Source organism: Pogoniulus pusillus, chromosome 1 (assembly GCF_015220805.1).
Source record: "Pogoniulus pusillus isolate bPogPus1 chromosome 1, bPogPus1.pri, whole genome shotgun sequence".
NCBI classification, from domain to species: domain Eukaryota; kingdom Metazoa; phylum Chordata; class Aves; order Piciformes; family Lybiidae; genus Pogoniulus; species Pogoniulus pusillus.
Window position 1 is genome coordinate 8,439,401 of NC_087264.1, and position 14,811 is coordinate 8,454,211.

Genomic DNA, 14,811 nt, shown 5'->3' on the forward strand with positions numbered 1-14,811 from the left:
CCCTGTGGGGTTTGTCTTCTGCCAATTTAGCTTCTCCTGCACAGATGGAGCCCCAGGGAGCTTTTTCTTTTTTCTGTGTGTGGTCTGAGGTGACTGCATTACTGTCCTCTCTGCTTGAGGAGCTCTAGTCAGAGACATGATATTTTGCAAGCTACCTGAAAATGGGCCACTGACTACAGGCATTAGCTAAAGCTAATATGGGATTTCAGATGTTTTTTAGAACTTCACAGCTTAAATGCTTGCTGTACCATTGTATATATCAAGGTCCCCTCATATCAGGAAACTCCTGTTGCTTTTTGACATTACAGCAGAATCAGGGTATGTTCAAATCTTAATATGAAGGTCTTCCTACAGATACGTTATCTGGTAAGATATGTTATGATCCAGTAGTTTTATCACCTTGGACAGAATGCCACACTTCTGTTTCTTAGAACACTGGGCACTTCTAAATAGATGTAGTACCCCTTTGAGTTCCTCCTTGATGCTTCTGTGTTTAGATGTTTGCAGATGATTGTTGGTAGGTTTGTTCCACCTAGTTGCTGGGTAATTTTCCTTCACTGGAGGTGAGTCTCTACCTGGGTGTTAGATTTAATAGGTTAACTCCAAGACTGACTCTTAACTTCTTACTCACCTGTTGTTTTTATTTGTGTTCCTTTTGCAATGAAATGAGTCTTAATAGTCTAGACATCTAGATTTCTCCCTGCCACCCCCATATACATACACACCCCTCCAGTTTTGACTTTGCTTAGTTTGAAAGAGGAGTGGTCTTAAGTACTCAAACTCATGTAGGTGGAGATAACAGCCTGTTGTCTGTTAACCACGGAAAAAATACCCCCTTCTCCCCCACTGGTTTTGCAGACTTCCTAAGGACTGTCAGGTGGGGCTGATTCTTTCCCCTCAACAGTTAGGGCTCCAGTTTGTAAACATCATCCTGCTGTTGTGGCTGGGCCAAATGGAGTATAACTGCAGTAATTGCTTTCAAATAGAAGGCTTCAACTTGCTCATCTGCTTTTTGCTGCTGATGTTTGCAGTACAGTAAGCTGGCCTTCCACAGCACTCCTAGCAAGTTGTATTGTTTGCCTCTTGTTTCCAGAGGGAAGGCTTTTGTTTAGGACTTGCTATGCTACTGTGTTTGCTTCTCAGATGAAAAATGAGGGGTTATGTTTTTATGGGTTTTGTATGATGGAATGGCCTCTGCATTCAGCACACAAGTTCTTGCATGTGAGTGTGACTGAAAAGCCCTTCAATTTAAAAAGCCCTCTTTCTCTTCCCTCCATATCCTCCCCTCCAAAATGGGAAACTTTTTCCTTCAGTAAAGGTCTCCATTATGGCTTTGTAATATCTGCTTCTAAAATATCAGCCTGCAGACTTGTTCTGTCTCCTGTGCCCTTAAAACTGCGTTGAAGATGAGTTCTGGATCTTCTCAAAATCTGTCATCTTTTTTCTTATGAGCTTCTGGGTTATTCATGAGGGACTTGTAACAACTTGCTGCAGAGCTCCTGGGTAAGGAAATGGAATATGCTTGCCTTGAAGTCAGCTTTTTTTCCGTGACAAGCAGCCTGCTTGGAGGGGGAGAGGTGCTGCAAAAGGAAAGAGAAGGAAGGAGAGGCTGAGACCCGCGGGCCTGTGCTTGCGTCACTTGTGTAGAAGCTTAAAGTTAAGTATGGAGAGTTAACTGTGCTGATTAAGGCAGTGAATTTAGATGCAATAAATACTGCTGATGTCTTGTTACAAAAAATAGGTTAGTAATAGGAGCAGTTGTATGCCACAGTTGTTAGAACTACTTTTTACAGCTAAAATAGAATCATAGAGTTCAAATACAACTGTAGTCTATCCTTGATTGAGGTTTGAATGGAATTAGTACCTACTGATTATGAAACCTGGCATTTACTGTGTTTGTGGAAGAGGATGATAAGGTGGCCTCTAGTTTTGTTCAGGAGTCACACTTCACTTCTACTTTATAGCCAAATCTTTATTTTCTTGCAAGGTTTTTCCTTGCAGAATTGCCAGTCAGTCATGAAACTAATAATGCTTTGTCTGTTAGGATAAAAGTTATTTTAATACACAATAGCATGTTACTGATGCAGAAAATATCACATTAATTTCACCCGAGTCTTCAGTTCCTTTCTTTTTAAGAATTTGAGCTGGAGAATAGGAATTCTATACCTGACTGAAAGTGCTGTCAGCAGATTTATCATGCTTCTTGGGAAGAAGAGTTTGACATGTCTGGCTTGCAAAAAAAAAAAAAGCCACCCAACCTTTTTAATGTAGATTTGCCAATATCAAGGTAATAGTTCATGAAAAAACAATGCCAAACCAATGTTACAAGTCTTATTCCCCCCCCCCCCCCAGAAAGGAGGTCGTGGGGATTGCATGAGGAGTGTTTTGTTTAGTGTAAACAGTGGAATAATGCTTTGAAGTTGCTTTTGTCAACACCAGTCCTGAGGAAAAAAAACAAAACACAACTGAAGCAGCATCACCAGGATAAGCAGGTTTAATTTGTATCTTTCCAAACTACTTGGTACATACATATATTTAACTCCTACAAAATGGTTCTTTCATAGAGCCATACCCTTCTACAGTGTGCTGATGCTCTCCTGCTGATTTGTAACCTTTACCATCTGTTTTTTGATTTGATAAGTACAAATGCTGTCTTATGCTTCATTCTCTCAAAGACAGTAGAATCATACTTACTTTCAGTGCTGTATGTTTACCTTCATCCCCTCCATGTCCAATCAGTGCTGTGGACACTTAGAAAATATTTTTTAAACATTGTGCTAGTATAAGCTGAAACACACAAAAGTTATAATTTCACACAGAGCAAACTGAAATGTGCATGTCATACCTTTGTGGGATGCTTTCCTATGGCCAGGCTTCTGTGCAACTTGGTAAAGAGGCATGTGTGGGGGAGTGTGTGTATTATGCATAAGACTTGTCAATTTGCTATATTCATAGAATCAACCAGGTTGGAAGAGGCCTTCAAGATCATCCAGTCCAACCTATCACTAAGCCCTAGCCAGTCAACTAGACCATGGCACTAAGTGCCTCAGACAGGCTTTTCTTCAACACCTCCAGGGATGGTGACTCCATCACCTCCCTGGGCAGCCCATTCCAATGCCAGTCACTCTCTCTGGGAAAAATTTTCTCCTAACATCCAGCCTATACCTCCCCTGGCACAGCTTGAGATATTCTTAAGATACTTGTTTAAAAAATGTAGACTTTTTTAGCTTTTAAACTACTCTTATTAAAGATACATCAAAGAGCCAGTACAGAACTGGGTGGTGTGAGGGGTTTTAAGGATTTGTGGTGTGGGTAGATCATAGATTCTGGACAAGAGTTAAATTAATGCAAGGTGTTAGATTGTGCTTATGAAACACAATTAAAGAAAGACATTGTCTGGTGTGTCTGTGTTACAGAAGAGATACTTGCAGCTGGTGCTAGCAGGTGGTGTGCTGGGGAGTCTGTGTTGGACTTTGTCTTGAAGAGTGAAGACATGACTAATGTAAGAAGACACTAGTAGAATATGTCCATTATGTCAGCTAAAAATATTCTTTTAAAATTGTGTCTGTTAGTGTTATTCAGACTATAGCTCTCCTCTGGTTACTGGGCAGTATGGCTGGGTATATAGATATTGACATTTTCATATTTCTGATATTCAGATGTTTCTGATAGTTGAGCAATAACTGGAAAGCTCTCAGTGTAGCATAACATGAACATGTTTAGCAACATGGGTGCTTTAAAACAACAGCTGGAAACTTGAAGTGCAAAATCCAAAGGAATTATAGTAGTACTAGCAGAAAACTTGATATTTGTGGTGGAGATGGGGTTTTTTGAATCAGTAGATTGAGGATCTGATTCCTGGTTTGAGACATAGTATTTCCAACTCCTTTACACTACTGCAGAGAGGAATTCCTCCTTAAGGTTATTGATTAACTGGAGGTGAGGAAAGGATGAAAAGTAAGGTTGGTAATCTTAACCGTCACTTCTCTAGAGGTAGAACAATCACAAAAATCAGTTTCTCTTCTGGTTATTCTCATAGTGTCTGTTAAGGGGTTTTGGAGGGTGACGTGTTAACTGTCAGCAGAAAGCAGGAGGTTGTGCAACTGAGAGCTGTTCTAGCTGAAACTGATCTTCCTGTAAATATGCATTTGTCTGTCAGTACTGTTTACTGCTATTTGAATAACATCTCTAATCTCTTGCAAACGTGACTGCAAGCCTTCCTAAACTGTTACACTTGGTGTGCTCCTTCATGTGTAAATGGCCAAATTCTAGCCTGTTAGCCCATAAGTAGATGATAGGGAAACTGGGTCTATGGAATGCCAGTAAGTGAAAAGATTTTGTAGTATGGATCTTGTATTTGTTGTGTGTGCCCTTTTTATGGAAGGGCTTACAGTACTTTTATGGTCACCAGTGGGAGTTCAGTGAAAGCAAATGCTTGAGGCTAGGCATGTGGGGTCTAGAGTTCGCAGAGTCACAACCTTGTTCTGCGTGCCACCAGGAGGCAAGATGAGCTATGTGGACTGCAGGGGTCAGTTATTGGCCAGAAATTCAGTTCTTCCACCCCTTGGAAGAACTATACACCAGTCATACTTGCTTGTAATGTGCTATTAAATTTCTGTAAGGCAGTAAAGGAATATTTTCAAGTTCAGTCTGTGCCACCAGCCCTATGGAACCCTATTTTAAGCTTCTCAAAATTGGTACAATGCTGCATTAATCCTCAACCTTTCAGCATAAGCATGCTGGAGCAGTGTGTTGTGTGGAACTCTCTTTACCCACAAAAATTCCTCAACATTCTAGGCAAAGATGCAAATCTGCTTTTGGTTGGAATGTTGGGCAGATAGCATTTGACCGATCTGTTTCCTAAGACAGCAAGCCCAGCTTAAATTTTTCTGTTCTATAGCCTGTGTGGTCAGTCTGATGCAGCAGCCAATTTGCAGTAGGAAAGACCTACACATACAAGCTGAATAAGTGGACATCTGGAAGCACTCGAATACTGCTTTGTACTTCTAATAGAACACAGGAAAACTAAGAGATGTGTTAGATCAGTTGTTAAAGGCAAGACAGGTGGATACCCTCCTCCACTGAGTATAAGTATTTATCACTAAGCTTTTATCTGTTTCAGTGACAGAAAATCATCTTCCATAGTATATGTCTAAAGGTGAAAGTGTGGAAGAAATGCATTTTTCAAAGGCATACTTTGTGGCTTATGTGTTACTGTAACTAAGCAATATAAAAAATGGGCAATGAAGTGCATTTCTGAATAGACTGATCCCTTGCGGTAATTAGGAAGGACCTCAGGCAAAGAGCCCATCTGTGTAGGGTGCTGCATGGTCTTGTAGTTCCTTCTGCTGCTGTTCTAAAGTGGGGAGATTTCAGTGTTAAGATCAATTCTCTCTGGTGTGAGGTGAGCAGAATACAAAGCACTTCAGAGCTATCTCAAATTGGAAAAACTGATGTTTCTTGTTGTAGCAGTAAAATAGCACTAAGCACCCCATGAAAGATAGCCAGATTCTTACATTATCCTCTTTCTAAGATGATGCTGTTAATATCTTGGCTGAGTGTCTCCCAGTCCATATGAATTTGTAGTTCATTAACCTGTGAATTTTGTGCACAGTAAAGCTTGGTTCTGTTGTATTTAATGAGCTTCAGATTTTGATGTGACTTAACTTCTAAACACAAAGATTTATACATGAGGATTTTAAGATAGTGGATGTTTTTTCCTTGGTTTTAAATGTTTATGAGAGTTTCAGTGGTACCTTGGACAAGTTAGAAATTATCAAAGCTGAAGAATTTGACTTGCTGAACTTGAGAACAAGCAAACATATGTATGTATAAGGTGACCATTTCTTGAATAAGTTCAGATTGGAATATTAACATCTATCCAATATAACAGGTCACAAACCCAAGAAAAATGCCTGAAGCTTTGCTTTAGTGGAGTAAAACCTTCCTGATTTTTCCAAATAATTTTAAGACTGTCTGAAATAATGTGCTGCTTATTTCCTCAGGGCCAAGTGTGCTGCTAAGTGTGCTTCCCTTAACAGCTACGTTTCTGCTGTGTCTCTTGCAGGTCCATTTTTTATGATACCACTTCCATGAGAAAGAAGTGCTGGGTGAATTTTTCTGTGTTTCTTTAGATAAGTTTCTCTAGAAAATGGCAAACAGATCTATTACATAGACTGATCTTTCATGAGCTTCCTAAAGAGTGACTCCTTTTTTTCTTTGGTCTTAAGTTGCTTAAGACTTAAATGTCTTAGCTGTTTCCCAGTGTTCAGAATGCCTTACTTCATTCCAGCTTCTTAGGGCTGCTTGTGAAAAGGATTTCTGTGGCTAAGAATTAGGTGCAGTGGGAGCAGAATATTATAATAATAATTCAGTCCTTGGTGCCTGTAGGGAGGGGATTGTTTTTGTTTTGCTGTTAGCCTGCTCTCCCCCACAATTTCTAATGCTATTATATTTCATGCTTTTGAGAAGATGCCTTTGAGGGCTTTCACATAACAGTAGAGAAGTTTTTTAACTAATTTCAGTTGGCTTTTTTAATAGAAGCAATATTTGCTTATTCAAAATCACTGTTTGGTGTGTAAAAGTAGTTTCTTATTGTTGTCTAACTTGTGTCTTGTTTCTTTTCAGAGATCATTCACGTTAATAATAGAAGCATGGGATTGGGATAATGATACAAAAGCTGGTGAGTATTTATGTAAAATTTGCAGTTTCCACTTACCTGTGCTGTATGTACACAGCCTAGGGAGGGAAGAAATGGTGTGCTGCTGACATTAGCCATCCCACCAAATCCGTCTGAATGCAAGAAAACCTGCTATGGAAGCAAAGGACGTGTATAAATCCATCAATTAGAGCAGTCAGGAACTGTGAAAAATTACTACTGATGGGAAAAAGAATACAGTAGTAAGGGAAGGTTGCAATATTTGAGTCCTAATTAGTCTTAAACCAGATTCAAAAATCATGGTGGGCCTGTCTTTGAAAAATAACTAACCAAACTCTGCTGTAGAGTTGCACTTGAAATTCTCTTCAGTTTACTGATAACCATGGTCTTCAATACTTGTCATGCTTGGGTAAACAAATAATGGTTCTGGTTCCCCATAAAGAAACCATGCTTGATGTTTTTGATTTGTGTTCTCAGTCATGGTATGATTCCTTTTCCATTTGTTTCTTCTCTGGTACTGAAAAGCTAACTTGTGTTTCTGGACTGTAAATGCTAATGCTTACTATCAGAACAGGGCAGTTGATCTGAATGGAAAGGAGATTACTGTGTAAATACTTCAGTATTATATGTAGGTGCTTGTTGCTGTATAGTTGCTAATGTAGAACTCTTTGGTAATGGTTTACAAACATGGTAATTGATGCTTTTGGCTACAAGTGTTAAGTGAACTTCAAACTTTCTTTGTAGTTAATGAGATATTTAATCTTGTCTGGAATCAATATAGAGGTTAGTTGTTTGGACATTAAGATAGAAAACATTTAGTCTCAAATCATCATTGCTTTCCAATTATAGGTTCTGTTTTCTGCTGCCTTGCTGGCCATCCTTATAGAGATGTGTCAAGCAAAAAAGTTGACAAAACTCAATTGATTAGTTTCAAGGTCCTTAAAGGTTGAGGTCAGTCCCACTTGTATTTCCCTGACAAACTTTTTTGTCTTACATTTTTCCTAAGGTATTCCATCTCCAATGATAGACAAAGTAATGATGAGTGTATTCCTGAGTCCTCCCTCTGTTAGAATTGATCTTCTTTTGTGTTATTGTTTAACAACTCCAACCTTTTCTAATAGGTATGTTTTCTTTAGATCTCTGGTAATTCATGTTGCTGCAACTCTTCAGTTGGTCCACAGCCTTCTTGAATGACATTTCCCAAATCTGGACATGGTATTCAAAATGAGATCTTGTGTGCTGAGCAGAGTAAGCCTCAATCTTGAATAAGTTTAGATATCCTACATAGCAAGAGGTTGGAGGTGTCCTTGAAAGTTTTATTCAAAAAGTAGTATGTGAAATTAATTCCTTTAAGTAGTTTCCAGTTTGGGAATAATTTGCCTAAGAACAGCTAGTATAGCAGATACTCAAATATTCATGCCCTAGTTCTAGATAGCAGAGCAACTCATGAGATGGTGTAGATGAGGATGGACAGTAAGAGCCTGTCTTGCAAAGAAGATCTGTATGCATTTAAGTGATTAATTTTTGCTTTTTAACAAGCTACTTAATTGTCTTATAACTTCCTCTGTTTGTTTCAGAATCTGCAGAATCCTCTTGCAAACCTGTAGCTTTAAAGCCCAGGTTTCTTTTTCAAATGTGCTTGGTAAAGAGGCAGTCACCTTTGGCTTATGTTAAGTCTTCCTATTGCTTTTTAGTTTTTTTTACCATGCTGTAACAAATCTGTTCATTTGCATTTGTGTCCTCTTCTGTTGTTTTTTTCAATACTGAGATTCAGGCAAGCAGGCTATATAGTGTCTTTTGGAGGTTCACTGAGCCATCTCCTTAAATTAACAATTTCCATGAGCTACAGGAGTCTGTCAGTATTAGATTACAGCTTAACTCTCACGAGAAACTGTTACGGAAGGTGAACTTACATTTAATGTAGGCTGCCAGAGAGGTGCTGGTAAGGTGTATTCTATCTGAAAGCTGGGTTCGTCATGTGAAGTTAGGAAGGCTTTGTTGGCCTATAATTTGGCAGAAGACTGTCTTGGCAGGCAGTCCTCCAGCATGTTTTTTGCCTGTCAAGATGCAAAGGCACATCCCTTGTATTTCTGCAAGGGCTACTAAACTGCCAAACAGAGACAATTCATATGTAAGAGAATAGGAAAACAAATATGCCAACTTCTCTAGAAAAAAGTGAAGCAATATTTGTGTCCTAGAGGAGTGAATAGAATATCTGTGGAAAGCTGAGCTCCCTGTCACATCCTGAACACTGAGCTGATCTCTGGATCAGGTTACATGCATCTTCTGTTGCCACTACTGTAAGAAAGATTAATCAAAGTAATTGCCAGTCTGTCTATAAGCTGATTAATTAGATCCAAAGTCAGGGTTTGCTTTCTTTTAATGGAAATGAGTAAGACTGAAAGCTGAATGCAGGTCCTGTGTTCCAGCTTGGACTATTAAGTGTGTATTTTAAAAAATAAAAAAGCCCATGAAAATTCAAAAAGCCTTCACAACAATGGCAAAAAAGAAGGCTTACCAAAACTGTTGAAGGACTAAAAGACTCCAAATAAAACAAGAAACAAAGCCCTGAAAACCTTGGAAGGAGAGGCTTCCAGCAAGCAGCTTAAAAATTTTATCACAGTTGTCATTCTTTCCTCCCTGTATGTCCTAGTGTACTCTATTCCTTGCACTCATCAAAAGAAAGGCCGTGCTCAGAGAAGATCTGTGAAGTACCTTCTCAAGAGCAAGTATGCCAGAGCAAATTCATCCCCATTACTTGCATCAAACTCCAAACTCTAAGAGGGACTTTCAAACCCTGATTCCTGAGCTACTGTGGCTCTTGTCTCCTCTGTGTGGCAGGGCTGGCTAGGAGGGAAACATGGCAGTGTAGTGTTAACCACTTGTTTGCTTTGGGAGGGTGGAGGAGAGGGAGAGGAAACTGCCTTAGATACAGAGTCACTGTGAAGGGCCTGTTCTGTCTCATCTGTCACACGAGTTTATGCTACTTTGCAGGTAAGTCATTTGACTGGGCAAACTTACTGTATAGCAGCTGACTTAGAATCAACCAGGTTGGGAGAAACCTCCAAGATCATCCAGTCCAACCTAGCACCCAGCCCTGACCAATCAACTGGACCATGACATTAAGTGCCTCATCTGTTCTTTTCTTGAACACTCCAGGAATGGTGACTCCATCTGACTTGGTGCTGCCATTGGGAAGCAAACTGGCAGCTTCATGTGTAAAGTAACTTTCTCTGTGACTGTCTCCTGCAGGAATGCAGTGGTTGCCACCTTTTTTCATGTTAGTTCATAGGAGACTAATCTATCCATGTGACTTTTTGAAATATTGCTTGAAATAGACTGAAGAGAATATGCTTCCTGAGATGGATATCTCCTGTTCCTTTGGCATGAAGTTCATGTGCTGCTGTGTATGTCTCCTTGCGTAACAGGTGCCAACATCACCTTTTTGTATTGTTCTGTGCGTTGATTCTTGTTTGTCTGCTGCTAAAAGTTACCAATGATGAGCAGTGTACTAAGTAAGCATAGTCATAGCTTCTGTTTGCAGTTACATTTAGCTACTCTTCAGATAGAGCTTCCCTTTCCAAAAACTAGATGCTTTGGGTACAGTAAAGCAAACGCTTTTAGCTGCCATCTCCTCTTATACCTCTTACATCTGTGCCATTATCTGCTTTTCTAAAGAAGCTTGTAGAGAATTTGAAAGAGCCAAGAGGAAAAAACCCTTATTGCTTCTGAGGGATGTGTGGACGTTCAAGTAGTTAATATGCTTTTTTGACCAATAACCAAACAAATTCAGTTATGCATCTCATTGTTTTTACTGAGGGCAAAAAGCAGCCTGTAAGTTCTAAGGTGAATTTTAATGCTAAACCAGCTGCAGGGAGAAAACATGTCTCATCGAAACAGTTAAATGCAAGAGTCTGACTATCTTCAGAAGCACATTTGCATTGTGGGGGAGGAAGGAGTAGCCTTGATAAATACTTTCCTCCCTCTGATTATGGATCCCTTTGGAAAATGCACTTTCTATTTGGAATGATTTTTATATTGGAGCTGGCTTCCTGATGCCTTTTTGTGGTTCAGGGCACATTATTTCCCTGCCTTTAGGCTGTTGAGCCTTACTTTCAGTGATTATAAGCTACAGACAAATCTCTGAATTCAATCCATTCTTTTTCAGAGAAGCTTGTGAACATAATTTGAGTATCTAAGAAAAGGGAGGGGGCAAAGCACTGTCAGGTTATTTCCTTTGGTTTTGATTCCAAGTATTGAGAGGATTGTTGTGCATAGATTTATTTGCAATAGCTGTAATGCTTGTTCCAATTGGTTATCTGGATTTGGTGAATCTGCATTAGCTTTGAAGCTGCTTGATAGAATTTTTATCATATTAGCCACTCCTTTAATGTCTGGACCTGTTCTTCAGTCTATCTGATGCACTTTGAGGAAACACCTTTATAGCTGTGACTATTGCAGCTGTTTTTAATAAGCTTGTTTGTTTCAGCTAGAAAACAGCTCTACAATACATATTTGGTGTTTGTTTAAGTTCCAGTGATTCAGCTTTTTTCCCTTATAGTTTTTTGGATCAATAGTCATTAGAGATGAATAAGATTATAAAGGGATATTGAATCTAATCATGAAGCTTTTAATGGTGTCTGGTGAAATTATAGATACTCTGTTGAGTCAGGCAGCCTTTTCTAGCTTACAGGTTTCTTGTCCACTCTGCTATTGACCGTGTGCTGATGGATTACAGAGCAGTTCATGTATGTGAATTAGAAAGTTAACAAACAATGGTAGACTTCAGTGTGTCTTGTCTAGCTGTAAAATGTTTGGTTTATGCAGACTAGTCCAGGTAAGCCTAAATGTAGTCTTTACATGGCAATACCACTTTTAATGGTAAAGCAGGGAGATATTTTGTGCTCTTATTAATTGGAGAACCTTGCATTGCTTAATTAAAGCAGAGCTTTGTTTAATAAACTCAGTAGTCTCTAATATTAAGAGGAAAGATTTTTATGGTAGAAGCAACCTTAAAAAAAGCTGTTAGAATAACAAAATACATTGCAGAGCCCATTACTTCTCTATCTTTCCTTTCCCTTTAATACTGGAGCAACTGATGATTGTTGCTGGAGTCCTTTTATATGCTGAGGGGGCAGTGCAGCTTTGGTAACAGATGCACAGGATACTTCTATGCTGTCGGTAACTTCCTAGCTGACAAACAGTCACTCCTTTTGTTTATTTGGTTCTGGACAGATGAGGTTAATGAGTTCTAGAAAGTAAGTAGGCGAAATGCGTTTGCTGAAAATGATAGTTGAGTATTGCTTCCTACAAGCTTGGTGTGTGTTGTATTCCAGTAATCTGAGATTTAGACTTTTTCTCCCTATCGTTACAGTTTCTTTCCATGTGCAAGTTTTTGGTGGTTCCTGTTTCTTTTCTGCAGTAGGATGTTACAAGATTTGAATAGTGAAGACATTTGAAAACTCTTATCGCTGTCAACCCCTAGCCTTATTGTGCTTTGATAATTCTTAACATTTACTGAAGCAATTCTATCATTTCATTGTGCTGACAGTAAATAAATCTCACCTCTTAGTACTAAAGGACACCAAGAAAAAATGGATAAAAATACAAAATACATATTGATGAAAATACTTCATTTTGGTAGTTCCAGAATCTTGCATCCTAGAATCTTCTTGCCTCATGTGGTACATAAGTGGTGCACATTTGTGTTAAACCTGGCAGTTCCAGTGCTGGTGTTTGTGAGGGCAAGGCAGGGTGCTTACAGAATGTATTGCAGCAGTGATGGTAGTTATTGGTAGTTACAATGAGAGTAAAGATAAGCAGGATACAGAGGTGAGAATGGCTTTTTATGATCCTGGATTCACTTCTATATTTCAAAATGTTAAATACCAAATACACAGAAAATACTTGTGAAATACCTGTTAAGGATCTTTTGCCTTAAATGTTAAGAGAATGATAAAATGGAAACATGGTAGTTTATGTACACAGTGTAAGCATACCAGAGCATTTTGTAGCAAATTGAGTTACTATATGTTTTGATTTGTTTGTAAAATTAAGCTTACACCAAAAAGCTTTAATATCTCAGCTTCTAGTTTATGCAGATGTTGCAATTTTATAATAAATAAAGGAGGCAAAAAGAGCCTCAGATCAAGATAAAGCTGCTAGTTGTCAGCTTGTGGGTGTGGTATGTTGAGCTGCCTTGAAAAATAAGCTATTTCCTATGGATTATGTTCCAGGGTTTTTTAATACTTCCTTTGGGATACTTTTTTAAATTGGCCTTCCTGTAATGAACTTTGCAAGGCAAAGAAAAATGCAGTTATACAGTAGATCTTTATCATCTTAACATTTTCTTTACTAGATTTTCCCTTAACCAGTTGAGTACTTTTGAGTTTACATTCTCCTCTGTGCTGTCAAACTTATTGCCTGTTGAATTTACCTCTTTCTTTAAAAGGTGAAGACTTGTTAATAGAGCGAGTGGCACATGCTGGCATGATCAATCCAGAAGACCGATGGAAGACACTACAATTTAATGGTCCTGTTGCCCATTTTGAAGTACAAATAAGAGTCAAGTGCGATGAAAATTACTACAGTTCCTTGTGCAATAAGTTTTGTGGCCCTCGAGATGACTTTGTGGGTCATTACACGTGTGATCAAAATGGAAACAAAGCCTGCATGGAAGGTTGGATGGGAGAAGAATGTAAACAAGGTAGTATTGTTTACTTCATTTTAGATTAGCTCTAGAGCTTATATAACAGGTACAAACTGCAGGAGATATTTCTATAGTGTCTGTGCTGTAGCATACTAATTTTAACACAGGATGCAAATCTTCGTGGAAAAAAAAAAACAACATTTTCTGTGAACAGCACAGGATAAAATTTTGCTTACAGTCTTTGCTGTGGGAGTTACACAACAAGTAGAGGATTTGAAATAGTGACACATCTTTTTACTTGTTTATTAAATAGTGGTGCTACTTTAATTACATCTGTTAATGCAATATTTTATTGAATGATGCTCTCAGTAATGTACTAGATCTTAATCCTGTAAAAATGTTCTCATCTTGCAGATGAAAAAGTTTTAAGTGTAATGCATGCAAAACTGAAACAGTTTTGATAGCTCTTAATTTGAACAAATTCAAGGGCAGCCATTTTTTTCATCTCTTTGTGTTTTGTCTTCAGTCTCAGTGAGTAATTAGTGCTAAAATTACTTGACACACTCCTTTTTCTGTTTGGGGATTCCTGGTTTTGTTGTTTTTTTACTCCTTTTCAGTAAAAAAAAAAATCTAATGACAGAGGTGACCATGTTTAAGGCTTATTCAAAGTTATGTTTGTCCATTGAAGCTTGAGATCTCCAGCATAACAGTATTCTAATGCTGAGTTTGAAAAATGACTGATAAATGTTTCAGTGATGACACTTTGGCTGCAAACCTTCAGTAGCAACTTTAAATGATTAACCTCAGGTTATTTTTTCCCCTGTAATTGCTCTGATGGAGTTGTGTTTTGTGAAATAGCTGGCTGGAAGCAACAGCTATTGGAACGTGGCTAAAAGACATTCTGCTTTGCACAAACAACAGATAAGCTGACTGACAGAAGTCCTAGCTAAACAGTTCCAGATTCTGCTGTACCAGTGGGTACCTAACTGCCCAGGCTGATGTCTGAATCTTTCTGTTTACAGCTGTGTGTAAACAAGGATGTAATTTGCTCCATGGGGGTTGCAGTGTGCCTGGGGAATGCAAGTAAGTCTGCATGCTTGAATATAATTTTTGAGTACTGATCTTCCCAGCATTTTTCATGTATATTACTACTTTCTAAAAATCTCCTTTAAAATGGGAAAAAAAATCTATACAGGAACATGGATGGAAATAGAGCTGAAGTAGATTTCACACATATAAGAACTACGTATACTTGTACTGTTTTGAAATCCTATTTTTGGTATATATATGACTGAACTGATTTCTGTCATGTAATCTTAAACAGTGGCTTTATCAAATGAGAATAATCTTGGGTTTGTTTCTTCCCCTCTTTACCAAAATCCTTAGGAGCTTTGATCTCTGTATTATTTGTATTATAAAAAAGGGAAACTTGCTCTTTGGACTATCACAGCTGGGGAATGGTCACAGTCCTGGAGCACTCAATGTACACATACATTTGATTACA

At 38.5% G+C, this 14,811-nt stretch overlaps 1 protein-coding gene across 1 annotated transcript in view; it reads left to right on the top strand.

Moving 5' to 3' along the window:
• Window positions 1-14,811, top strand: part of JAG2 (jagged canonical Notch ligand 2) — a 68,751-nt gene that overhangs the window by 18,515 nt on the left and 35,425 nt on the right. The window contains exons 3-5 of the mRNA XM_064160642.1: window positions 6,628-6,682; window positions 13,110-13,364; window positions 14,330-14,390. Coding sequence (XP_064016712.1) covers window positions 6,628-6,682; window positions 13,110-13,364; window positions 14,330-14,390 — 371 coding nt within the window. The remainder of the gene's footprint in view (window positions 1-6,627; window positions 6,683-13,109; window positions 13,365-14,329; window positions 14,391-14,811) is intronic.